The following is a 25,942-nucleotide window of genomic DNA, read 5'->3' as shown; positions in this document are numbered from 1 at the left end:
ATAGAAATATGGGCAAAGTTTACAGTGGGGGCGGTGTTCTAGACAAGACAACATGAGAACAATCGCTTAGCAACCACGGCCGTAAATTGCCAGCGGATGTCGCGAAGCTTAAAGAGGTCGGTGTTGAAAAGAAACAGAACCATTGTGGTGTCGGAGCGGAGTGAGCTGCAGCCTGCGCGTCAGTGGGAAAGGGGGCGATTCTCTGAGCACAAAGGCGCTGCTGAGACGCGCACACGGATGGATATTAATTCACCACACAGACGCTGTTGTTTACCGTGAAGAGGACCGCGTCTCCCGGTTGGAAAGATCCAGTATATGAAGAGTTAAGACTCGACATCCCAACTGTTTATTCCGGCAGCTAGCAGGCTAACAGGCTAGATCCCCCACGAGCTAGACGCGAGGAGCCCGGGTTGAGTACGCCTGACTGAGATTTTCGTCGCGGTCTTGAACTAAAGTCGCCTCCGTCCAAATAGCGACTCGGAGGCACCAAAGTCTACGGTCGCTCGACTTGTAAGCGGCCGCAACTTTGAAGAATGACGCCAGCTGAGCGTTGAGATTCTGCCGCGGCGCCGGAGAGGAGAAAAGTCTCACAGGTTTGTGTCTGACCTCGAGTTTACCTTTAATATCTAACTCACTAACACGCGCTGTGACAATAACTCATTAATGTGCTATTTAACCAAGCGTCACCTTGTCAAAATAAACCAAAACCTATATTACCTAAACTATAACACTCCGATTTCAATACACATGGGCTGCAAAACGCTGTTGATACATTGTGAAATTGCAGAATTAAAAAATAGAGTAAGAGAAAACGGGATTCGAGCCAATGCCCGCATGTACAGAACAGTGACAGTGCGTGTAATGTTACCGTTACAGTGCTGCTGCTGCTGCTCTCACCATGGCAAGGCTGAAACCAGCGTTTAACAAACCTGTATGGAGGTGTTTGTCTCACCTGTCCATCTCCCTGTCTCTTCTGTCATCAGAGGACACGGGTGTCTTTTTAAATTATTGGATCACATATCGCATTGTAAGGCATTTAAAATAAGGTAAACACATGCACATTCTGCAGTAGAGCCTCACCCTTGCACGTCCAATATATTCTCTGCAACTGGTTAGATGCAGTTTCTTTAATAAAATCAGTGTTGTCGTTATTTATTGCACCTCAACCATCTCACCTTTTGTATGGTTGAATATTTTTGTGCTATAAAATAGGCTCTACTCCTCATTTATCTGCTCCAAACTGTGTAAATCAACAGGTTTCCAGTGTGCCAGCCTGTGTGGGATTGATTTGTTTTATATTTCATAACTAGGTTCTCCTCCTGGTTGTTTTGAGCGAACAGGCTTAGTAATTTAGCCATCAGACACAAAATAGGCTCCGGCATCGGTTAAGTGAGGTGTAATCTTGCAGTAACGGCTACGTTGAGATGGCCGTGAGATTTCTGCTGCATAATGATTGTACACTGCAAAGTTTTAGCCTTGTTTTCTTCAAGGGGAAAGGAGATTACAACGGTCCTACTGTACAGTCCAGGAAAAAAAAACGCCTGTAATTAGTCGTCAGGAATTTTGCCTCACAGTCTAATGAATACAATGGGCTATTTAAAATTAATTTTTCCATAACGGGAGACTAATGGTGGAGACGTCTCTGCAAGGTTATCAGCAGGGGATCTGAGAACACAGACCGAGGCACGTAAGAAGTTGTGTTGGTGGGTGATTTGAATGATTCCCTGTGTTCAGCAGGGGTGCATCGTGTTATGATGTACTTTGGACCTCTAAACTGGCTGTCTTGCACATGCAGAAACTAACTCCATTGACAGCTGGGGCCACAACAGACTCGAACTTACATGTAATAATAGCCGTGAGGTAATCAGTTTTCTTTGCATCCCGTTTGTTTGAAATGAAGCCTGTCTGACAGCTTCTCTTAATCGGAAGGAATTTGGCTTCAGGTGGTTTAACACTTTTGTTTGTTGCCATATTAACATGCGATTTTAGAGGTATGATCACCTTTTTAAAAAGCTGTCGGTGTTCAGCTGGCTCCCAGAAATGATCATCTGTTCATAGTCAAACCTTATCTGTTCAAAGATTCCTGCCCGTCTTCCTCGTTCAAGTGTGTCCATCTAAACAGCTGCGGCGTTTTTGGGCGCAAAGCAGAATCCATTGATATTCTCTTTAAAGTCTCCCATCATTGGTTTGGACCAGAGATAAAGGGACTAATGTTTGTCAGGGGATGCTGCTAATTGGTGCCTGTATTCTGGGGACTCAATTTTCCATTAGGCGCGTGAACGTTCCCGTCGTTCCTATCTATCCATCACTGTCTACGTGTTCGGTGTACTGAGGCGGTCCGGCTGTGGTTGAATGTTTTTGTGATCAAACAGTATCGACTCCCGTTATTCAATAAGGCCAGGCTACAGTAGCTCCTCTCCCCAGCTTGGAGCGGTTTTGGGGAAAACACTGCATCTCTCCAAGGTTCAGGTGGGATATACAGCCTGGGAACGTCAGAACCTCCGTCGGGAGATGGACAGTGGCTCTCTCGCCTTTCAAATCGCCTCTTTCCATTCACGTCACACAGCGATACCTCAGCGCCGCTCTCTCACCTTGCGCTCCCTCAGCTTTTACCTTTGTTGCATCGATTGGTATTGTCTTTCTCCCTCCGACATTCTTTCCCCTCTGCTTGTCTCGATTTGTGCCTTGAGTCCCTGGCTGCGTTTCAGGTCCTTTTCACCACTCGCCCTCTCCACTCCCTTTTGCATTACCAGTGGAATTAATCAAGCATGTTCACGTCTGGCTTGACTTCATTATATCATAATGAAGTTTAGCCTCAGGTGCAGTGAAGGAAATGGGTTAGCTGCAGAGTGGCCCGGCCCCGCGCGCCATTATCTGAAACCACTGCTTTACACAAAGAGCCGGGGAGAAAGAATATTCAAAAAGAAACTCTCCCTTTCAACACTCTCTCTCAAAATCTAAGGTTTGTAAAAGTTGAAATATCAGGATATCATCTTCCATTGTCTCAACCTTTGTCATTCTGTTTTAAGCCAATACGCCGCCTGTTCTTCATCTCGCGTCTTCACTGTCCCGGTAATGAGCCATTTTGCGGCTCTTAACATCTGCCAAAGTTGGAACATTATGAACGTGAGACTCATCTCCCATGCATAAGGAGTCAGGCATCCTTTGATTTGCCCTCTTTTTCGTCGTCCCTCCCTTCCTCGGCGCTCGGCACCGCACTTTGTAGAGTGAATATATGCTGCAAAACTTTCTTGCCCACTTTTTGGCAGCGGCTCTAAGTGATGAAAGGTAATTTGGGGCTTAGTTTAAATGGGAGGGAGGGAGGGAAGGGAGGGGTTCTCTTGGTATTGTGCATCCCTCCTTCTGTCACCATGCAGAAGCAGAGGCACCGCAGGGGAGGGCGATGGGGGGGCGAGGGCTAATTTAAAACACAAGTTACTGTGGGCACAATGGGGTTTATCCAAACGTAAACAATGTTTTAAGTTTCACTTTGGGTATCATTGGAGTTAGAAACCTCTGCATCTGTTAGCGATTTAGAAGAAGAGGTGAACTTTGCCCCTCGTGAGAAACCCTGAGTGAGCAACATTACCACACTGCTGCATGTAAAGGACTGCTTCCCCTTTTTTGTGTGTCTGTGCTGCACCATGTCCACCCCTCAAGCAGCGCACAGCCACCAAGCAGCAGACAGCCAGGAAATGAAATAAATGTTAATGCAGGTGTAAAATTCACAAGGAGTAGTCTAACAGGGTAATTACCGATGGGGAATATTCCTGGCTTAAATTATCAAACCATCACGCCAAACCTTTTATACTTCCTTGCTCCTTGGCAAACAACAACAACAACAACAACACAGGATTAAAGGATAAGCCATCGCTGACACTTTCACACATTTTATCGGCAACGTTTGAGGCTTTTAAAACACCTCAGATGTCCTGCGTTAATGGGTAGTAAAATGTTTTGTGTGCGTGCGCGTAGATTAGCTCTTCACCCCGGCAATTAGAGAGGTCGTTGACATAAACCAAGTCAATCTCTGTAGGCAACTGAGGCCGAACGCTGTCTCCGAGGAGGAGGAGGAGTAGGAAGCTCTGTTTCCTTGCAGCGTTCGCCATCCCCGCACGTGCATGTCATTACTCCGCACTGCCCCGGGTCTTGCCCCGGCTTGCTCCGGCCTGCCCCGGCTCTCTGTTTGCCGTCCCCTCTGGTACGAACACCGGAGCGTCCTCTCGCTCCTCTCCAGGTGAAGGTTCCCCCTCATTGCTCCCCTGCGCTGATCCGTCTTAAACCTCACATCCTCACATCGAGATCTCAAGATCTTCCAGCCACGTCCGGCCATAAGTGCTTGTCAGACACTCATGAATAGACATCACACAGCATCCAGATATTACACACCCTCCCCCCCCAAGCAGCCAGGCTTCCTCTCAATCCACGTAACAGATGATAGACTCTCTTGATTCTTAATATAGTCAGTTTTACCTTAACACACTTGCTTTCTTTGTCATAGCCCCATCTGTCTTTCTTTTCCGACTGAATATAAATGTCTTGTAGAATTGAATTATGCTCGCGTCTTAAATGACAGGTTTAGCCTTCGTTTTCGCTCAATTTGAAGGAGTGCAACAGAGGGATAATCATTTTTCATTTACCACAAAAGAGGCATCTGTCAAAGTCACCTCATGTGGACATTGTTTGTTGAAGTGGTTCAATCGAAAATGCATAATGAATTCATTTTTAAAGCCTGAAATTACCGTTATTGTTCCTCAGAAAAAGTGACGCCATTTTTACAATTTAAGTTCTTGGTATATTTTTTTTACTTAAGACCCATTACAGTATTGTTTGTACCCCCATCAGCAAACATCAAGCTGCTGTGTTTTCCAGCAAACTTGTTTCACTTCTGTTTCACTCCCAGTACAAATGAACGGCACTCAACTAGGCAACATGACAAGCTTTTAAGAACCCTTCCAAACATTCACTCGTTTAAGGCAAGTAGATGGTAGAGAAGGACCCCGATAAGGAACATCACCAGATGTTTTCTTGCTCTTGCGTAAGCAGTAGACGCAAGAAGTAACTTATGTCCTAACATAGATGCACAGCTGTAAGAGCTGCGTTGTCAGGGGAGACCAATCACTTGCGCAAACCATTGGGCTGAAGTTTGAAGCGGTGGAGCTGCGGCAAAAGAGTCCTTTTTCAGAAAGGATCGGAACACATTCAGTGTAGAGAATTTGTGAGGAGATGCACAGCTTGAGGTGTTTAAAACATGTCAAACGCCAAACTTGTCCCTTAAATGTACAGGCGTTACATACTCCAACCTTGATTTATTATAGTGTTTGGGTGGGGGGGGGGACTCAGACGCACACAGTTGTTTCACTTCCCTTAATTTTTAGATTTGCAGAATAGTGAATAGAAATTTGCGTGATTGAGTGTTGCTGCTGTATTTCAGTTTGTCGTTGTGGCTATTTTTACATCCGTGGCGCTGGCCTGATCTACCAGAGGTATTTTCAGACGGAGGTGTGAGGTAAGAACTTGTGTATTCAGCTTCTTATCTCACCACCGTCACACTCCACACAGTCGCACATCTCTCGCAACAACTGTTCTCTTGGCTGCCTCCGGCCCCGCCGTCCTGCCACTTCTCAGCCACTTTCGATCCGAAAGGAAAATGCGAGGGAACCCATCGACGCGCACACTAATCACACTAGTGTGCTTGCTCTTTAGCCGTGCGCTCTCAAGTCAGCCGTCCTAATAGGCATATCCTAATGAGCTCTAATTGCGGATGGCTAATTTGCATTGGCCGAGACATTGTCTTTCTCTATGCCTTACAAGATTCGTTGCTAAAAAGCTGATGGGAGTTGTAACATAGCTTTATCTTGTCTAGACTGCGGGGCGCTTGCGAGGCATTTAAAAGCATTGTTCTGCCATGGCGCTGCTAGCCAGGATTTTCTTTCTCAATGCCCCATTCATGCTTTAGCCCTGCTGACATCCAAACGGCAAAAGGATGAGTTTCTTCCCTTTTACTTTAGTGACACCAGACATGTCCAAAGACACAACTTCAAGCCACAATTAAAACCCAACTGGACACAAAGGTTAACCTGCTATTGATGTGACTCTGAAGAAGAAGAGAGATTCTTCCATTTGAAGAGGGGAAAAGGAAACCAAGTGGATTTATTTTGTTTGCTGTTAAGGTATGCAAAGGGTGTGTGTGAGTGTGTAGTGCATCTCAGGAGAAGTGATGGATCTGCAAAGAGAGGTCCTCTGAGGAATCATCCTCCGAGTACGGCGCACTTTATTTATACTCGTAGCGGATATTGTACATTTCCTCTTAATTTGATCACTGACACTTTATTTTTCCATTTTCCATACCTTTATGTATCATTTTTTATATCGGGGGGGGGGGCGCACAAGAAATGATTTCCCAAAGAGAGAGCGCTCAGACAGGCACCGGCAGGTTTATTGCGTTGGCTGTGGGCCATCTCGTTTCTGCTCAAAAAGTAATGAAATCTCTCAAATGACCCAAGCAATTCCAATTTGTGCAACAATTTCATATGCCACAGAAAGTGCGTCGTTGTTTTATATATTTTATATATGTGCTGCGTCTTTAGACTTGGGTGTTGAAGTTTCAAGTCTCTGCAGAGGACAAACTAAATAGGCTTTTTTTCACTTGTTATCCAGGGCCAGCAGAGCCGCTCTCTGTGTTGTGAGATGGTGCCATTTTATTTACCCTGATGTAATGACTTTCCCTCTTTCTTTTGCTTGATTTCAGGCCTGCTGGATTGAGGTTTCAAACACACACACACCAAGAAGGGAGAACATGACTCACTGGCCTCTGCCAGAACCTGGCATGGAGCGACTGTGCCATCCTCGCCCATGCCTGCCCCTTTAGAAGCTACCCCAGTACACCATGACGGACAGGCATTGAGGTCAACTCCCTGACTATTATCTCAACACCTCTCCTGTCCGGATCCCTCAAGATCCCCTGCACAGCTCCACCATGCTGCGCTTTCTGCCTCTCAAACTTGGCCGTCTGTACCGCTGTCTGAAGCTCTTACTGGTGGTGGGCTTGTTTGTCATCTTGTTGATGAACACCCACAACCTGTTCGCCTCCTTCCAGAAGAACGAGCTCACCGACAGACGCTTCATCAACCTCAACAAGTGTCCCGCCTGCTTTGGCACCAGCTGGTGCCGCAAGTTTATGAACGGGCAGGTGTCCTTTGAGAGCTGGGGTCGTCTGCGCTTCTTAGACGTATTTAATGTGAAAAATGTTTACTTTGCTCAGTACGGCGAGCCTAGAGAGGGCACCCGGCGTGTGGTCCTCAAACGACTTGGCTCCAATCAGGAGCTGGCTGACATTGACCAGAAAATCTGCAAAAGGGCGACGGGCAGGCCGCGCTGTGACCTCATCCAGGCAATGTACAAGACAGAATTTGCCAGAATCAACGGGGACGTGCGTTTGCTCACTCCAGAGGTGGTGGAGGGCTGGTCGGACCTGGTGCACTGCCCCTCTCAAAGGCTGCTGGACCGCGTGGTCCGTAGGTACGCAGAGACCAAAGACTCGGGCAGCTTCCTGCTCAAGAACCTCAAGGACACGGAGAGAATGCAGCTGCTTATGACCTTGGCATTCAACCCAGAACCACTCGTATTACAGGTAACATTGTCTCTTGAATGTCTGCTCAAGTGTTGCGTGTATCGAGCCAAACGCGTATGATTCAGGAAAATGCTGCATTTCTGAGTTGTCAGCTGGTCTAAAGTACTAGGTGGGTATACTGGTTGATCAGCTGTGGCTCCCGGATTGCCTCTAGCACAAAAGGAGCCTTGAAGAGTATAATGGTGTCAGCGCAACACAGACCAGGGTGTTGGCCTGCCGAGCCCCGAGTAAATTACAGGGTGGGAATCCTCCTTTTCCTTCCTCTCCCACAGATCTAAAGCCATTAGGCCCTCCCTAAAGTCTGCGCAACATTAAGTCCACACCTCCACCATCTTGAGCTTGAACGATCCTCAGCTTTGTGTTGCGATGGCTTTAGGAGCAGTTGCCTCCCTAAAGATGAAAAATTTTGCTTGTGGCGGTGCTGCATATTTAATGCTGTATGCAGGGCAGATTTGAATAATTCAGCGATGCATTTGTAAATGGACCAAGTTGTTTTTAATTTTAATACATCTCTCTGTCCATTGGAGTCTCGTCTTACGTCTGAAGCCGCACACGGGGGATTTGCTTAGAGTGGTAAAGAACCAATATTTCTTGAGTTTCGACTTCTAGTGCTATAATCTTCAGCAATGTACACATATTGTAATTTCTAATTCTGATCATACCACTATGAGTGAATAATGGGCGACATTAATCTGTAGTGATGATAGAAATCTTTCATCTGCCCTTAATGAACAAATGTTCCAAGCCAGGGAAATCAAACGGGGTGTCTATTAAGGTTAATTGTATTGCTTTGACGAAAGGTTACACATATATTCCGACCCGTCCCAACTGAGTCATCCCGTCATCCCCCCTGTCAGAGCAGCTGTGCTTTATATCATACGAGCGCCATCCACATCCTCTCCCCCCGCTGATTTACAAGCGCCCCAATCAATTGCAATTTCAATCTGCCATTGACCGTGTCTCACGCGCGGACAGAACAACAATGGTCATGGCCTGTGTAGACACTCAATAACTTAGGTTGACCTCCAGCGCCCCCGCACACTGGGACGGACACCTCCAGGCATTCCACGGGACAAAAGGCAAGATCAGCCTTTTAGTCCGGGCCGATCTATAAAATCTGATTAGCTTTCGTGTGGTCGTCTGCCCCCTTCCCCCTCCCCCGGCCTCGTCTTTCTCTTCTCTTTATCCTCCTGTCTTTTCTTATTCTGTCCCTGTCATGCTTTCTTATTTTGTTCCTCCCCGCCCGTGTACGCTCCACAAACTCCGGACAGATGATTCCATCAGTGTATTAATGCCATTATGCCTCGGTTCAGGCTCGGTGAATCATCCTCGCACAAATCTAGACACATCTTCACACCAACACAACATGTACACACACCTTGTACACACCTCTCTTTGCCCGCCCCCCGCCCCCCATCGCATGTTTACAGGGACTCATGAATTGTTGATGCCGTCCTGAACTTGTGACCTGCAGACATAAGCAAGAGCTTACTTGGGTCCTTGTCAGGGCAGCGATGGACAGATGGTGGACACGGACTGGGAAGCTAGATAATGTACGGCAGAAACGTTCCAGACAATCTTCCGAGGCGCCCCGGAACTCCGGTCCCTTGACTTGATCGTCGGCATCACTGAACTCAAGAGATGAAGAGAAAATTTGCAAGAGACCAAGAGGCTTTACACAAGGTTGGGCAGTAGTAGACCGTAAAGAATTAATGGCGTCTGTAGAGATTGAGCGGAGGATGTGCTGTACTACAACACTTCACTCTCCTCTCATGCTCGGAGCCGACCCTAATGTGCGGGGACTGTTTTTTAGCATAAAAATGAAAGAATGCACATCATTTTTTATAGCCAGTTATCTTTTATGAAACCTGATCCCCGGACTGGACTCTTTTATCATTCAGTTCCTGTCAGGCTCTCACCGATGCTTTGTTTTGCCTGGGCCGTAGTTAAACACTCTTCAGAAGGAGGCCAGGATCACTCACTGTATAATTTTAGGGCTATATTTAGAATAAATAATTTCCTACTGTCACCGGGGCTTGGAGCTGCGGTTTCGGGGGGCTGTCCCTATCTCTTCCGCCGGCTTTATTCTGTGGTATAATGTGAAAAAAACATCGCCGCCCACCGTCTCCTCAGCGAGCCGCGCTCCCTCTCAGAATGGCTTCTGTTTCCACTGTTTTTTTTTTGAAGCCACAGGCACTAAATTGGCCCTGTTTCACCATGAGAAACCAGACCCTCTTTGTCAGCGGGAAACAATCTGCTGTGTTGTTTCGCAATTGACCAACAATGGCTTTTTTGTGAGCTCCGTGCACGCGTACACACACACACATACACACACGCCGCCCCCCCGCTCCCCGTCTTCTGTCACGTGGAAAGCAAATTTGGCTTTGGGGAATAAATATTTTCGGAAGACGAGATGACGCCAGCCAAACAAGAAAATCCTTGTGCGGTGAGAAATACCCCATGCAGCTGCGTCTGTTTTCTCTCCCCCCGTTTATGTCCAAAGCTTTTGCTGGAGGAAAGGAAGAAAAAAAAGAGATCCGTTTGGTTTTTGATTCACAAGGCTGGCGCTTCTTTCTCGTCCCACCTTGCAATGACCTTCTGACGCGTTAGCAGACCGGTTGGAGGTCGTGTTCGATGGCGCGCACACGGCCCCCCCCCCAACCTTAAATTAGTGCGATTTACTCCAGCCTTCACTTCCAAATCGTTAAGCTCGGGGCGAGTTATCCCAGAGCATGTGACTGCGCTCGCACCTCTTTTTGGCCCTCGGCCCTCGTCTTGCTCAGCGGAGCCCGGAATAGGATGTGACAGGCCTGTAGGGTTAACTCATCTCCTCCATACTCTACAGTCGTCGCTCTCGTAGATTTCTCTTCACCTCTTTCTATTATAGTCGCTCCCCCGCTTTCCACGGATCCACCAGCGCCCTGTCAAACAGCCCAGCCTCACCTGACATCAAGGCGTATTCATCAGAAGCCTCTCGACGCAGTGTTTTCCCATGATAGAGATGTCTGCTGCCGATACGAAAGGGAGGAAGAGATGGAGCAAAGAGATTAGAGGGAGGATTTCAATCTCGTCTTCCTCCCGAAGAGATTTGACAGCAGCATTTTAGCACAAATGTGAATGTAAATATTTGTAGCACTTGAAGCAAACATACTAGCAGATTGTTTGAAGATTTAAAAAACGGGGGGTTGCCTTTTGGTCTGCCGCTGGTTTAACAGAGCTCTACACAGTCCAATACAACACTCAAGAAACAAACTCAAAGTAATTTAATCACTGACTCTGCATGCTATCCTGGATTAAGTGAGATCCTTTGTCTCTCTGGCCCTCTCAGTCACCGGGGTCCACCAGTAAACAGTGTTTAAGTTGCTGGTCTGTGATTAGGACCTTTTGTTTTTGAGTCTGAGGGATTGCGGCGCTCTCAGGACATAAGAGAGGAGGTTGTGTACGCCGCTTAACCCAGCTTTAAGTGCTCCCAAACCCCCTTTCATTATTCTTATAGGCCTTTGTGTACAGACTGAATCCTGTTAGGATAAAACAGGGAGTTATCTGGGCCTGACTCCCCTCTTTTGGCTGCCCTCCCTGGATGGAGGCCCTGGTGGCAGGGGAGAGGAGAAAGAAGAGTGGAGAGAAGGGGTTGCGGGTGTGTGTTGTACAAGGCAGAGCCTTGTGGTGTTTTCCCTCCATTTGAATAAGCCAGGCTGCTTGTGTTACCATAATCCTTTCTCTCTTTCTCCCTCTCTTCAAACACACACATACACACGCATGACAGCTGTGTTTGGTTAGGTAAATGCCTGTGGCTGAAGCCCCCCACACACCCCCCCCACCCCCACCCTACTGATCTCATCCCACCCACCAGCTCCTTTTTTAGATCGCTCCAACCCCCGGCGTCTTACTGTTACCACCGGCTCCCCAAACTAGCTCCTGCCCCGGCTCCTTAAGACCCATATCTGCTACACCGGAGACGCTAACCTCCATTCATAACTCTCACTGGGCTTTTTAAAGATCCCACAACCAGTATGGATTGGTAACAAGTGCCTCTTTACTATGCCATTGTCCTCTGGAGAGCCTAATGCTGGAGCAAGAAAACATCTCTCAGCACACTGGCTCGCCCGCAGTAATATAATTGTCCACAGCATTAAGGTGTCCTGCAGCTGGTTCCTGTCGGGGAAAATACGGGAGGTCAAGGGTTTACTCCAGCATGTTTTAAGTCTCCCAAGCACTAAGGATTAGAAATCGGGCCCTCGTGATTAACAGAACGTCTTTATTTAGTGGTTGGATAGCCACCAAGATAACATCCAAACCCCTTGTTTGTCAGGGTTTGTTTTATAGGAAACTCGGAGCAGGTCAGAAAAAGGAGTCTTCCTCCTCACGCTCCCGTCCCACTGCCTGTGGAATGGTTGGCGCCGGCTCTGAAATACACATCCCTTGATGTAACCCTCAAACCCACAGCCCTCAGGTCCGAGGCCAAGATTCAGTCGGGTCGCTCTCCAACCGTGTGGGCGGTAATACCACCTAGACAGAGTCAACACCGCCGCTACCCACGACTTCATACATTCCTGCTCTGCCAGCTGAGGCGATTTACGAGGCGGCTCGGTGCGGCGTGGCTCAGGTTCGGGTCAGCGAGGGTTTTGGGCTATCAGTTAGTGGTAGAGTGCGTGCTGGCAACCCTGAGGTGCAGCGTCCCGCGCTCTCATTTCTCATCCTGCTCTCATTCTCTCCTCACAGAGCAGAGGCCCGCAGAAGTGGCGACCCAGCTAACCCATTTCTATCAGCGTTCCGCCGAGCTCAGTGAATCACGCTCACGCTGGCTTCACAGGCCTACACGTTCTTACTCAATTTCTCCGCCTGCCCCCCTCGGTTGTGATTCTTCATCCGAGCTGGCTGATTTTTTTGCCCTCTTGCCTGTGTGCTTGTTTTCCTTTTTGCCTTTGACTCTTCTTTGCTCACCCCCACACACACACACACATGCACACTCGATCCCTCTAGTTTCAGTTTTCTTCAGTGAGCCGTTTTCCTCTTTCCCAAGCCTGCTGCCAGCTGTACACACTGTGACTTTGCACTCTTTGAACTGCATGTCTGGTAAAGAAAGAGGTTGGGCCTATTCTAAATTCAGATGCATACACTTCAGTCTCCACACTACGCTTTCACTCTCCTTTTTAGTCACTCACACTCTCTCTCTGTCTCTGTTCCTCTCTCCCTCTCCCCCCCCAAGCCAGCCCGGTGCTCTGACTAGGCATCTCCTGGCTTCCATGTCTAGAAGAGACAGCTCCACTGCCCTGTGTTGTGGGTTTGGGGCTGGAACAAAGCGAGAGGGAAAAGCCGGGGTTAGAAGGAGAAGCAGCAGGAGACAGGAGAGAGAAACAGAAGAAAGGGGCAGCGCAGGATGCCAGGATGAGGAGTTAGTGCCGGCTCCCCTGTGCAGGCTGAGCTCTGGCCGCAGAATGCCTGATTGGGTTTTCCAAATTAAATGGCCAGCAAAATCCCACATGGGGCTTTGCCTCACATTTTCCAGTCCCAAAAGGTCAACAGGGCAGCTGCCCAGAGGAGGGATGTGACTGTCAGAGCAGTTGTAGCTGTTTCGAGCCAAGTCTCTTTGATAAACAGTCTGTGAAATATTCGTTTTGCTGCACAAAAAGGTTTGCTTGTGTTGTTGCATCCGCCTGACTCACTGCGTCTCTCTGTCTGTCTGTCCGCCACGCTCCCTCCACTTCATCATTTCATCCCCCACCCTAGACACTTGACAAGTCCTGTCCCAGCTTGTAGGCTTGTGAAGTGGAGGTGTTCAGCTGAGGGCAGAAAATGTGGAGAATGTACACCACGCCCTCCTCGGGGCTTTTTTAACAAGGAAGCCGGAGCTGCACACATGAAAGGCGCCATGCAAACTACTAATTTCCATCTTCTGTAATAAGCGAGCGGCTATGGTTATTGGAGAGCGACGAGTGGGTCCTTTTAAATTTCACAGCTACGAATGCAGCTCTGTGTTGGTGTGTGTGTGTGTGTGTGTGTGTGTGTGTGTGCGTGATGGACCACTGTTCTTTACAGGCCAGCCAAGGCGATATCTTGGGAGCCACTCATGTTTACTCTGCCTCTGAATGGAGGTTGTTATCAGCCCTGGTCACGTTGCATGTACTCATTCACATGCATTCAGATACAGTTTTACACAGACACACGCACAAAGAGCCCCTTTCCAACTCGCACACACACGCGCACACACACACAGCCCCACGCCCTCCCCTGAGTGGCCCAGTAGAAGGGCATGCCTTTGTCAGCAGATGTCAGGACGCAGGTGTGTGTTCCTGCGCCGCTCGCTCCGTTCGTTTCATCCTCTTCTCCAGAGGCCGGCCATTTGTCTGTGGCCCCGTTTCATTTGAGCCCACTCCAATCCCCCCCCTCGTGTCAGGGGGAGAGTGCAGCGGCAGGCACAAACACCCTCCATGTCCGAGCGGCGGCAATGCACCAGTCCAACCTTTTGAGATCAGATTAATTAAACACGGGTCTGGAGTTCAAAGTGAGATCTATTTTTTGTTAAGTTCTTTTTTTTTTTTTTTTTTCCTCCATCCTTGCTTTCAGTGTCGGCTTGAGCCAGGGTCATTAATTCTCTAACACTGCTGGAAATCCTACAGTATATTGGAAATGAATGCAGCAAGTAAGAAGTGTGTGTGTGTGTGTGTGTGTGTGTGTGTGTGTGTGTGTGTGTGTGTGTGTGTGTGTGTGTGTGTGTGTGTGTGTGTGTGTGTGTGTGTGTGTGTGTGTGTGTGTGTGTGTGTGTGTGTGTGTGTGTGTGTGTGTGTGTGTGTGTGTGTGGTACGAAGTTTGACTTGTATAAGTTTTCACTAAGCAGAAGTTTTTAGTAGTTGACAGGAACAAGAAGCGATAAGACCTTTAAAGCAGTTAAAGTTACTGGGATGTGTCGCGGGCAATTTTGCATTTTCAGCATTTTCCCGTCGCATAACATCATTGGGAGACGACTGGTAAAATTCACCAACTTTGCAGTGCACACACACACACACACACACACACACACACACGCACCTCTTAAGTCCGTTCAGAGATAAAGTGCAATGGATGTGATATAAGCCTCCGCTTTCCAATTTATCCCCCCCCCTCACACACACACACATACACTCACACACACACCCCTTCAACGGCTCATTGCAGACGTTAATGACTTCTGCAGAGTAACCGTTTAAAGAGCGCTAAGGGAGAATGATTGGTGAGGACACGTGGGGTATTAATCAAGCTCTGCAATTGGGCCGGCGCGAATTGGAAAAGGTGGGCGCCTCCACGTGCCAGCGCCCGCCGCCGCCGCCGCCGCCCTCGCCCAGTGCTCCTCACTTCCGCTTCAATGTCGGGGATTAAGAATGAAATATCGTAAAAGCTGTAACGACGGCGCCTCGCTAAGAGTCTTCAAGCCGGCCCGTGCAGGATGCAGAGAGTCTGTCAGCGGCGTGAATGAGCGACGTCTACGTTAACAAACGCGGACAAGGGCTGGACAGACATGAAGGCGTTCTCATAACAGCCGTTGACAGTGTCTGAAAGTAGCCGTAGGGCATTCATCCCCCCCCTCCCCCCCATCTGCTGTCGCTCTACTTTCGCCCCCATTCAGGCTGCAACCTGACAACAAAGAGAGAGATGTGTTTAGCAGGCAGGTCTTTGCCGGTTTATTCCTCCTGTCCACTGGAGCGGAGAAGTGAGAGACGTTGTGTTTGTGTCTTCTGTTTGCCGTCTTCTCACCGCATTCTCTCGCTCGCCTGTCTCCCTCTTCTCCCCAGCACGTCGATCCGTCTGCCCTGCGGGGGGAACGGGGGAGGACGGTGTTTTACAAAGTGGGCTTATCTGTAACGTCGGACAGGCTAACTCATTGTCAACAAAGAGCAACGAGCCGCTTTAGCTTCGCGGCGGCGCGAAGCGATCGGAAGGTTCTGAATCTGGGTCAGAGGGAAGCGAGCCTTAAAAGGGACATCGCCTGACTGATTCAGCTCTCACCCGAGCTTTCTGTACCAGATTCAGATATTGGAATGAGGAAAATTAGCCTAGCAAGTCTTTCATTCCAAAATCTGAGAAGCGAGCAACACTACAGCTCCAGATTCAAATCTTATCAGATGTTGATGAACATGTGAGACGCTCCACACGTGATGACCTGAAATGATCGATCTCAGTCTCTATCAAACCCGCTTCATAACGATTGCCAGTTTGAAATTGCCGGCCACCAACAGAGGAAGTCCAACACACGCTTTACTCCCCCCCCGTGTGAGCGCATTGACCCTTCCTCCATCATGTGTTGCCTTCTATAACTGTGGTTCTGCACAGACGCATCTATCTCACATTCACTGCCAGACACCGTCAGGGGCTGTAACATCAGAGAGTGCAGAGGAAGACTATTACAGCCGAAGGTGTGGCGAGCCCTTGCCAGGAGCGAGGATAACGCAGACAGTCCGTCTCCTGGAAACCAATAGTGCTTCCTGTACAGACTTTTTGTCTGGCGCACAATTGACTAGGTCACCTCAGGGAAATTGGCTCCATCAGGCTGCCTTTCATGTAACTTATCACTGTCCTCCTCCTCTTGGTGGTGGTCCTTTCTGGGAGCAGATGAGGAAGATACGCCTCAGGTATAGATTTACACCTGTGTCCCTCTGTGCCAGGCCACCATTGTTGCATTGTTGTGTTGTGCGATTTTCACGCTCGTCCGTCCAGTCAGGCAGCCGTCGCCTCCCACACAGCCAGACGAGCTGAATGCAGGTTTGCAGTCGCTCTCTTATCCAGCCAGGTGGCCGCCGTATGCTTTGACCTTCAATAGAATGTGGCAAATTACAGCTAGTCGAGGGACGCAATAAAGGAGCTTAAGAGCAGCATAAATTGTGGAGCAGCCGAGGTACAAAAACGTCTCAAACTCTGGACAATGGCGCACTTGTGAACCTGCAAATTGCTGTGTAGCCATCCGTTCACTCCTCCTTCACGTGCGCCCGCGACAAAGAGTCCGACGTTTTGTCCTGAACACGATAGCGGCCGCGTGTGTCCGCCGGCTCCTAATGTATGTTTTTAAATAATTTCTATTTCATGAATGTTTAAAAAGGGAGTTGGGGGGGGGGCACTGCCATGCATATTTAACACACACACACACACCTCTGCACAGAAGTCGGAAAGGCGGTGACGTGTTGAATTGCTACAAGTGTAAGGTGAGACGCATCAGTCATAATAGTTTGCGCCTTACCTTCAGGGAACCCGTGTCTTTTCCCTGCCTTTTCTCCGGCTCTATTATTGTGTTTCAGGAAGTGGGCGGGGGGGCTAACCAGGCTACACGTGAAACTCGATCCCTCTCTCTCTCTCTCTCGCTCTCGCTCTCGCTCGCTCTAGCAGCTGAGGAACATGGGAAGCATGGAGCACACATATGGCAGGGATGTTGATTGTGAAAAATGGAAGCATTATCGCTTAACACAACTCCCGCGGCTGTGAAAAATGTCTCATTGTGTAGTTTTTCTGTTAATTTGTGCGCCCCGTGTGGTGACACGGAGAGAGTGAGAGAGACTTGTGGGGAACGCGGGGCCAGAGAGCAGAAAAAGAGCAAAAGCAGCGACGACACCAGAGTGCAGTCCTGCTTCACGTCTGCCTCCTGTCAGACGGGTGTGAGAGTGCGTGTGACGATTCCACTTCACTGAGCGACGGCATGTCTGCGCGTGTGTGTGCGCGCGCGCGCTTCCCCCGTCTCTCTGCCTGCACCTTGTTCCTGTCTTTGGCTACGCGGGCGCGAAAACGCAAGCCAGCGCGTGTCTGAACGCCGCCGAGTAAATCTGAGCGACAGGAGATTACTGCCGGCGGTATTACCTCGCAATTATTAATCAGTTTTAACCTATAATTACGCTCAGCGGTTTCTCATCAAGGCACCTAAACCACAACAACTCGTTTAGCCAACATCATGCAGCACGTCTGAGTCAGCCCTCATGCAACATCACAACACACATGTCCCCACAAATCAGCGCTCACTTCTCGGGTGCTGCCTGCGTGCTCGCCGTGCGTGGCGGCTCGTAGCTGTGGGGCCTTAATACAAACCGGCTCCTTCCTTTTTTTATTAGATCCAATCTGTTATCCTGGCTGTTGGCGCCGCTTCCTCGCGATGCTCTGGCAGATTTTAAGGCGTTGTACTTAGAACTGTGCGTTAAAAATATTGAAGGCTGCAGACGCGCACGACGGCCTCACCCTGTCTCAGCCACGCCGTCTCCAGGTTTCCCCCTTTATGTGTTGAGAAACTGTTGTGGATGTCAAATACATAGGCAGGTTAACTTCATCTGTTCTCTCTGTTCCCTCCCGCCTTTCCAGAGCTTTCCGTCAGACGAAGGGTGGCCATTCGCCAAGTACCTGGGAGCTTGCGGGCGCGTGGTCGCCGTCAACTACGTGGGGGAAGAGCTGTGGAGCTTCTACAACGCGCCGTGGGAGAAGAGGGTGGACCTGGCGCGGCAGTTGATGGACATCGCCGAACAGCTCACCAACAACGACTTCGAGTTCGCGCTGTACCTGCTCGACGTCAGCTTCGACAACTTCGCCGTCGGCCCGCGCGACGGCAAGGTCATCGTCGTGGACGCCGAGAACGTCCTGGTGGCCGACAAGAGGCTGATCAAGCAGAGTGAGTGACGGCTTAATGAATGTATATGGTTTTGTGCATATGTTTGTGGTTTTGAAGCGGCTCGACTGGTTGCCATGACAGCTGCTCTCAGCAAACAGGCATGCGAGTAAGCACCTCTGGAGGCAACAGACACAGATACAAGATCATACAGGACCACTTAACCCTCGATTTATGACGCTGTCAGTCCCTTTATATTTGCTGATATTGGAGCTTCTCTCAGACGGCAGCGAGTCGTCGAGTTACAGGAGGAGCGCCAGGGGGAAACGACCCCAACCCTTCCCCCCACAGAAAGATTTGAGACCCCTGAAAGTCATTTCAATGTGACTTTGTGGGGCGATGTCGCTATATGGATAAGTAATTCACAGCTAATTTGACTCATAACATTTAAAGTCCTGAAATAGTTTAGAAGACCTGCTGTGAGATTGGGAGACCTTTCCTCTCCCCTCCCCCACTCTCCCATTCCCTCCCCCCGCTCTCACGCCGCCTGCAAGCCAGAACGTAACACGAGCTCCGCCTGGATTCCCCGAGAAAACGCGTCGGCCAACCCCCGACTGCCAACTGTAGCATACAAGGCAGCGACCGAGGTCACGGCAACATCTGGCGCCGACGCAGGAGGAGCGTTCCGGGCAGATCTGCATATCTGCCCCGAAAGCCCGTCGGTGGTGCGGCCTGGGAATTACACTCCTCAGGCACCTTCTCCCCCCGCCTCAGACACGCTGGTCCTCATCAAAGCGGAGATTGTTCCGGATAACGAGCCATCTCCGCTGCTCCAGTTCTCCTCTCTTTACTCTCAGAATAAACCTCACGACAAGGACAGACAGAACTATAGATCAGGTAGTCACGGCGACGGTGTCTCAGTCCTGCTTCCCGGGGTCTCCTTCAGGGTGAGGCAGGACCACCAGGCACAGGTGCTTAGATGTCTACCTTCCACAAATCCTATTAAAGTGATAAACTATTGTGTCACCGGTTGTTGCGGTTCCACCGTTGTACCTCCTCTGTGTGTGTGTGTCTGTGTGTGTGTGTGTGTGTGTGTGTGTGTTCATCCTGAGTCATGAAGTGCCGCTCGGTAAGATTACAAGATCCGGAAAACAACAAGTAGCCGTGCAGCGTGTCAATGGGTGCGTTTGTTTCAGAGTGCGTCACCATCCGCCTACCCGCTATAGATTTCCTCCCCAGTCTGTTTGTGGTTGGAATTGCGGAAATTCACCAGCGTTGCCGATAGCTTCAGGTTTTCCGCCCTGTCACTGTATCCAGGGGAGATCAGACTCACTCTCTCTTTGTGTGACGAACACCGTTTTTAAGTTTAAGCCGAAACAATGTTTATGTGTATCTTGTGTGTCTGTTGAGTGCCAGGGTGTGTGTGTGTGTGTGTGTGTGTTGAGTGCCAGGGCACAGCAGGAAAAACCGGAGTGGCGACAGCAGTAGAATGTTACGGGCACGGTAAGATTCCAAACAAGCCGACCCTTTTGCAAATGAAACTCCACGCGCCGCTGCAGGCGTCATTCCACTCCGAGTGGGAAACCATCGAATCGAATTGCTTACTTTTGCTCCAACCGCTCTAAATTTGGAGCCATTTCAAAGCTACCTCGGGGGCATTTTGTCTCTTCCAGGTGAGATCCTCCGAGGATGTCATCAGTCCAGGAATTTTATCGGCCACTTCACTCTCCAGCTGGCCTTGATTTGCCCGTTTAAACTTACTGCTATCTTTGTTTTGGTTGCGGACGCCGTGTTTGTGACGCACCGCTGCGTCCTCTCTCATGAACGAGCAAATTGATGCTCCGGGATCACGATCGCAGCAAGGAAACAAGGAATAAATCGAAACAAGCAATGTTCCGGCTGTTTTATCACGTCAAGTCATCCATTCACATTAATTGATTAGAATGGTGAAGTCGTGCATATCTGAATGGTGAAGTCGTGCATCTTCATCTTCATTTCGTGCCTCCCCTTTGAGTCTTTACAGGCAGAAATGTAGAACGTGGGGCCATCTTTGCCCTTTGACCTCCCCCCCTTATCCCAGGCACTGGTTGTCCTCTACCGGTATCGACGTGGCGGCGAGATCAAACACACACACACGTCCTCCATGTGCGTGTTTGCACAATCCACTGGTGCAAAAGAAGACATTCTGACCTCACTTGCGTTTCAGGACGGTTTCACTAAACACGCCGCATTACATTGCACACACTTCACTCACACACACTCCCCGATTGCTCAATGAGTTACACAAACACACTCGTTTACCCCTCTCTCTCTCGTTCGCTCCGAGCATAGGCGCGGCATTGTCGAAACCAGCTCGTACGTGCGACTGCAACTAGTAAGGCCGCACTAACAAGCATTTCAGGCCCGGTGTCCCTCCTCGCCGCAGCCCTGGGAAGGCGGAGGAGTGAGGAGAATGTATACAAGACGAGGCGAGCTCCTTAATATGGAAGGTACTAGAGACGGGAGCAAGGAGAGGCCGGCGCTGCTCCCTCATCCACCGCACTCGCACTCATTTGAATTGGAAATGATTTTTAGTTTGCTTTGTAAATGTTCTTGCTTTGTCACACTCGCGGCTGCGGCGAGGCTGGAACAGGACGGGGGGGTGGCGCGGCGTAGGGGGGTGGGGGGGGGCCGAGGTGCGAGCCGATGGAAATTCTGCGGCCTTCGCTCAGCTGAGTCTCAAGTACTGTGTTGTTTTTGCTGCGCTCATCTTTGTCCTTGAAAGTGAACATTCTCCTCCCGTCTTGTGAGCCGTTCTTCTCGCCTGCTGTGCGTGTGTGTGTGTGTTCCGTTGTGAGTGAGTGATTGGGCCTCTCTCCTGATGCCACCTGTCAATCAGGGCTGAGGTGTGACGCATGGCCCCCTCTAAATCATTAATTGCTTTCACCTCACCTTGGAGCGTGCGCGGGCTTGTGCGTGGGCGTTCGGCGTTTGGTGTGTGTTTGTGCGTGCGTGGGCGCTTGAAGCGTGCACGCAGGCAGATCCATCTTCATCACTCGTACTGATTGAGGTTGATGGGGCCCCTCCTCTTCAGGGGGGCCACAGGGGCCCCTTGCTAACAGGGCAGGGCTGGATGTTTGATTGAGTCGTTGTGAAGAGCGAGAGGAGAAGTGCATTACATCGCTGATGCTCTGATTATGTGTTTGCATCCTCTGGGTCCTTGCCCCCCCTCGGCCCCCCCTCTTACAATTTTATCGATCTGCTTTTTAATGCACAAACCCGTGGCTCCCTCATCATTCCAGGTTGTTTTCTTGGCTTCCTCTCCTTTTCCCTGGCAGAATTCTCCGAAGAGAAAAAAGCAAAGTGAAATGAGCTAGAGAAAGAAATTGATTTGCTCAATAAATCTGGAAAGTGGTTCATTTCTGTCAAATGAAACAGTAGATGAGTTGTTTGGCCGCGTGCTTTCAGAAACGGTTAGCGGGCCGTTAGAAATGGCACTTTGGGTGCCGTCGGGTCCCGGTCAGGTTGATTTCACAGTGAAGGATTCGCTCCCCGACAGAAAGTGAGTGGGTTGTTTTTGGGGGAGTCGATGCGGTCACAGATTGCGGCGTAAATTCTTCAGAAAGAATAAGAAAAGCTTATTTGAACAATAATCGTCGCGGCGGAAAGAAAAATGTTCAGACTAAGTGATAAGTGTTTCCGTCTGAAATCTGAAATGCAGCCTGGGAGGAATGTGCTCGGGAATTATGTGTGTGTGTGTGTGTGTGGAGGGGAGAAAAAAAATCCCATAAATGCGTATTGCAGTGTAATAAAATCAGGGCATTCTGTGGGTTATGGCTTCCATCAGACAAAGGTTGTAAGAACGTCCCGCTCCTGCTTATGATCCAATAAATACCTTTATGTATTTGACACGAGTGTTCTGCATCTTCCACTCTATTAATGTTATTGACTATTGTTTTATGATGGATGTATTTTTAACAGCAGCCGGCTCATTGAAGGTTTTGTCCGTCTGTCTGTCTGTCTGTCCGTCTCCCTGCAGACAAACCAGAAAACTACGACGTGTGGTACGAGAGCCGCTTCGAGGAGTGCGACAGGGAGGCCTGCCTGTCGTTCTCCAAGGACTCCCTCTGCTCCAGGGTGACGGTGGACCACAACTACTACGCCGTGTGCCAGAACCTGCTGTCGCGCTACGCTACGTGGCGGGGCACCACCGGAGGCCTCCTCCACGACCCCCCCGCCCACATAGCCAAAGACGGACAACTGGACGCCCTGCTGGACGAGTGCACCAGACCCAAAAAGCGCTACGGCCGCTTCCAGGCGGCGAAGGAACTGCGCGAATACCTCACACAGCTCGCCGCCGCCTCCGCCTCCGCCACCGCCAGGTAATGAACGGAGTTCGCTTTAGCCTGACGCACTGAGGGGGGGGGGACCGGATCCTGCACTCTTGCGGCTGAACTCTGAGATCCTGGTTCGTGTACATGATGTCATTAGCTCCCTTTGACACTGGAGCAGGGAGGTGTAAAGGATTCTTGCATCAGGAAGTGTAGGAGGTGAGACTTCCAAGCAGATGTGTTAAAGCTCTGGCTTTTACCTGACTTTGCTCCTTTGTGAAAGAGGGAGTGTCGGATCGAATCAGATTCTGCTCGGAACCAGGACAGAGGAGGGGATAGAGGCAACCTGTCCTCTCCCAGGGTGGGCCCGCCAGCCTGGATGGAGGGGGGAGAAAGGGCTTCGGTACACACACTGGTCACTGGACCCAGGCGGCAGCAGAAGCAGCAGCATCAGTCAACTCTGACCACGTCCACCCGCCCGCTTTCTCCATCAGAACTGTCGTTTTCAAACACGACTTCACCTGTTTTCATTTGGCCCCCAGGATCTCTTATTCCCGTTGTTCCCCTCTGTTTTTTTTTCAGGGCTGGATTTAAGTAGATTGTTGCGTTTACATTTTGCTGTGCCATGGCTTTTTTTTTTTTTTCCTTTTTTTTTTATCAGCTGCAGGGAAGGTGGCGGCGGCGGCAGCATGAATCTCCTGCTGTCAGGCAGCGGGGAAGCGGGCGACGCTGCAGCAGGTGTAGAGAGGCGAGAGACGCAGGAGAGCAAGAAAACCCTCGACGGCTATAGAAGCCTTTTGTCCTCCTCCTCCTCCAATCAATCACTCCTTTTCCAGGTTCCTGGAACGTGGCAATCATCTTCTTTTTTTATCTGTGTTTTTCCCCCTCTCCTCCTTTTTAATAGGAACCCGGAGTGAGTGAAACAAGTGTACATAGGATAAAGAAAAGGAAGTAATTGGACAGTGGCAGTCCCGTGATGCAGATGTGCATATACCAAAGAGGCTATATGTAACATTAAGAACCCAGAGCAGCACAGAGCGACGGCATCTTTCCCTCCAGTTCCCCCACTCTCCCGCTAGAGCTGTCCAAAGGAACATTACGGCGTACGCAGCCTCATAGGAGCCGGTCGGCCTACAGAATGCACAGAAAGTTTCCCATCGCAAAAAGGAACAAAATTCCAGGTACAACGACACACTTAAGTTTTCGGCCGCACTTTCCGTCAACAGTCACGTAATCTCCTCCGCGCTTTGTTTCAACTCCGCTCGCGATCAATAGATAATGAGATTGGACAATTATCAGACACATTTCTCCCTCCCCGCAAGATCTAAGCTCTAACTAAGGGGAAAAGGCAGAGATAAAGAGCTTCATCAAGAGGAGGGAGGCTCGCTGTAAAGCTGCGACACAGTGGCCTCCAGTGCCAGATTCTCTCCTCTTAATGTCTGTAATTGATAAATGAGCCCCATTGTGAAACTTCTCCCGCTCGTATTGAGCGCCGCACACTCCATCAAATAAGTGTTTGAAAAGAAAAAAAAAAAGGGAACAAAGCAGAATTGGTTTCTTGGTTCTCCAGCCAGAGCAGATTTTCAAAGATCTGCGCTTTGAAATGTCGAACGCATAAAGCACGACGTCGTCTGCATTCAGCCTCACTTAGCCGCTTTGATTTTTGTTTTTACACTACGCGGGCCGGTAAATTAAGGCGTTATCGCAAATACGAGCTCATTTGGTGACAGATTATGAGCAATTTTAACTCCAATCACCTGGCAGGAATGGCTTCCCCTCGGCCCCCCGGAATCGCTTCCTCTGTTCCTTTTAAGCGCGGCGGCGTCGAACCTTTGTCAGTTTGGGAATTGCAATAAGGGAAGTTCGGCTGACGGAGCTCCGGTTAGGATTCCCCATCCCCCCCTCTTCCCGCCCCCTCCCCCTTCTTTTTTGTGTCAGGTACGTTTCTGTTCCCGCCGTAGGGAGGACTTTAGGACCCTGGAGGGATTTGTATGTGCGTAAAACCAACTGTCTGCTTTTGTACTGTAATGTTTCTTTTGGAGTATTTTATCAGCATTGTCTGATTTTCCTGTGCCTTTCATTCAAAAGTTGTATTGACAACTTTTAGTGGGTTTAAATATTAAAATAAATGAAGATATATATATATATATATGTATATATATATATATAGATATACACTCATATACGGTGTGGACTCTTCTTCATTCCGTCTGGGCCGTATTGGATCGGATCCACACCGGCTTTTAAGAGTGGATTCTCTTCACAGTTGGATGCAGGCGGCTGCCAGTTCCTCTCCTTTCGTCTGGTTCCTGCTTTTTCCCTTTTTATCTTCTATATCTTCATCTTTCCACTCATTTGGACTCCAGCCCATGTTCCCCCTTTGTTGTGCTCTCCACACAACCGGGATGTAAGTGCATCTCTTTTATCTGCATTCGGGGAGATCGCTTGGTTGTAATTCACTGCGGAGGTGTGGAATTTCATCCAACTTGTATTACATGGAGTTTATAATATGAAAGCCACGTTCAACATTCAAGCGAGTGTAAATGAAAAGAAAAACTCAACTCCTTGCCTCTGTATTTAGCCTCTTTTGTCCAACTCGTTTCATGTGTTTGGGTGCTTTTTGACTTAGAAACTAAATGAGGAGCTACTTTACTGTGCGGCTCCCTCTCACTGAGGTCCTCACTCGCAATCCTACTGCAACTTCAAGTACTCAGACGTTTATGGAAATTATAGCAATTAAGCGACATCCACAGTGTGACAGCCACATCATTAACATAACACAAACACACAATTTACATTCCGCTGACAATTCCCTTCTCATCCTCAGGGAACCGTGCCGTCGTCTGATCTCTCCCAACAAAGACGTCGGCGTATTCTCTCACACACAAGAGTTCACCGGTCAGCTGCTAAAATGACATTGTGATTAAAGCAAAACAAATGTGATTAAGACGAATACGTGGACGAAATTAATGCGAATCTGCACTTAATGACTCTTCTGACCAATCAGCCATCTGGAGCGTCGTTAGCGGTTCCTGAACCTACAAGCTAACAGAGTCGCTCCAAAGGTTCCCAACTCTTGGGCGACTCCGTGTGTGTGACTGCATGTGTACGGTAATTATCGGTGTGTGTTTGGTGTGCGGTTTTGGCCAAATCAATGGCTCTTTACTGTGTTTTCAGCCCAGTTCTTGCTCTCAGGGTAAAAACCCCCACGGTGCACCGCTTGAGCCAGAGCCATGATTAGAAACTACGTGACTGATTCTCCTTTTTCCTTCCTCCCTCTCGTTTGCCCTGCGCTTATTTCTCCGCCTCTTTCCTCTGTAATTGTGCTTCTCTTTGACACACCCGCTGGTTTGTGCGGAGAGTTGATGTCACAGTCGTTGTGGTGGAGTGCTGCTTAGCCCCGTGCGCTGTAGCTACACTTAACCCAGCTGATGAATAGCCCCGGGG

At 49.4% G+C, this 25,942-nt stretch overlaps 1 protein-coding gene across 2 annotated transcripts; it reads left to right on the top strand.

Moving 5' to 3' along the window:
* Window positions 1–150: 150 nt before the first annotated feature.
* Window positions 151–24,064, top strand: dipk2ab (divergent protein kinase domain 2Ab). 2 transcript variants are annotated; one of them, XM_076157922.1, is made up of 4 exons: window positions 151–593; window positions 6,752–7,633; window positions 17,945–18,248; window positions 22,204–24,064. In XM_076157922.1, exons 2-4 carry the CDS (start codon window positions 6,980–6,982, stop codon window positions 22,548–22,550), a joined length of 1,305 nt encoding a protein of 434 aa, XP_076014037.1. In that variant the 5' UTR covers window positions 151–593; window positions 6,752–6,979; the 3' UTR covers window positions 22,551–24,064. The 2 variants fall into 2 exon arrangements, with proteins under 2 accessions (XP_076014037.1, XP_076014038.1); XM_076157923.1 differs by lacking the exon at window positions 151–593 and adding an exon at window positions 5,426–5,509.
* The last annotated feature ends 1,878 nt before the right edge of the window (window positions 24,065–25,942 follow it).

Source organism: Genypterus blacodes, unplaced genomic scaffold (assembly GCF_046128005.1).
Source record: "Genypterus blacodes isolate CSIRO-AG114 ecotype Tasmania unplaced genomic scaffold, CSIRO-AGI_Gbla_v1 ptg000076l_1, whole genome shotgun sequence".
NCBI classification, from domain to species: domain Eukaryota; kingdom Metazoa; phylum Chordata; class Actinopteri; order Ophidiiformes; family Ophidiidae; genus Genypterus; species Genypterus blacodes.
Note: the sequence above shows the minus strand (reverse complement) of the source record. Positions and strands in the feature narration are given on the sequence as shown.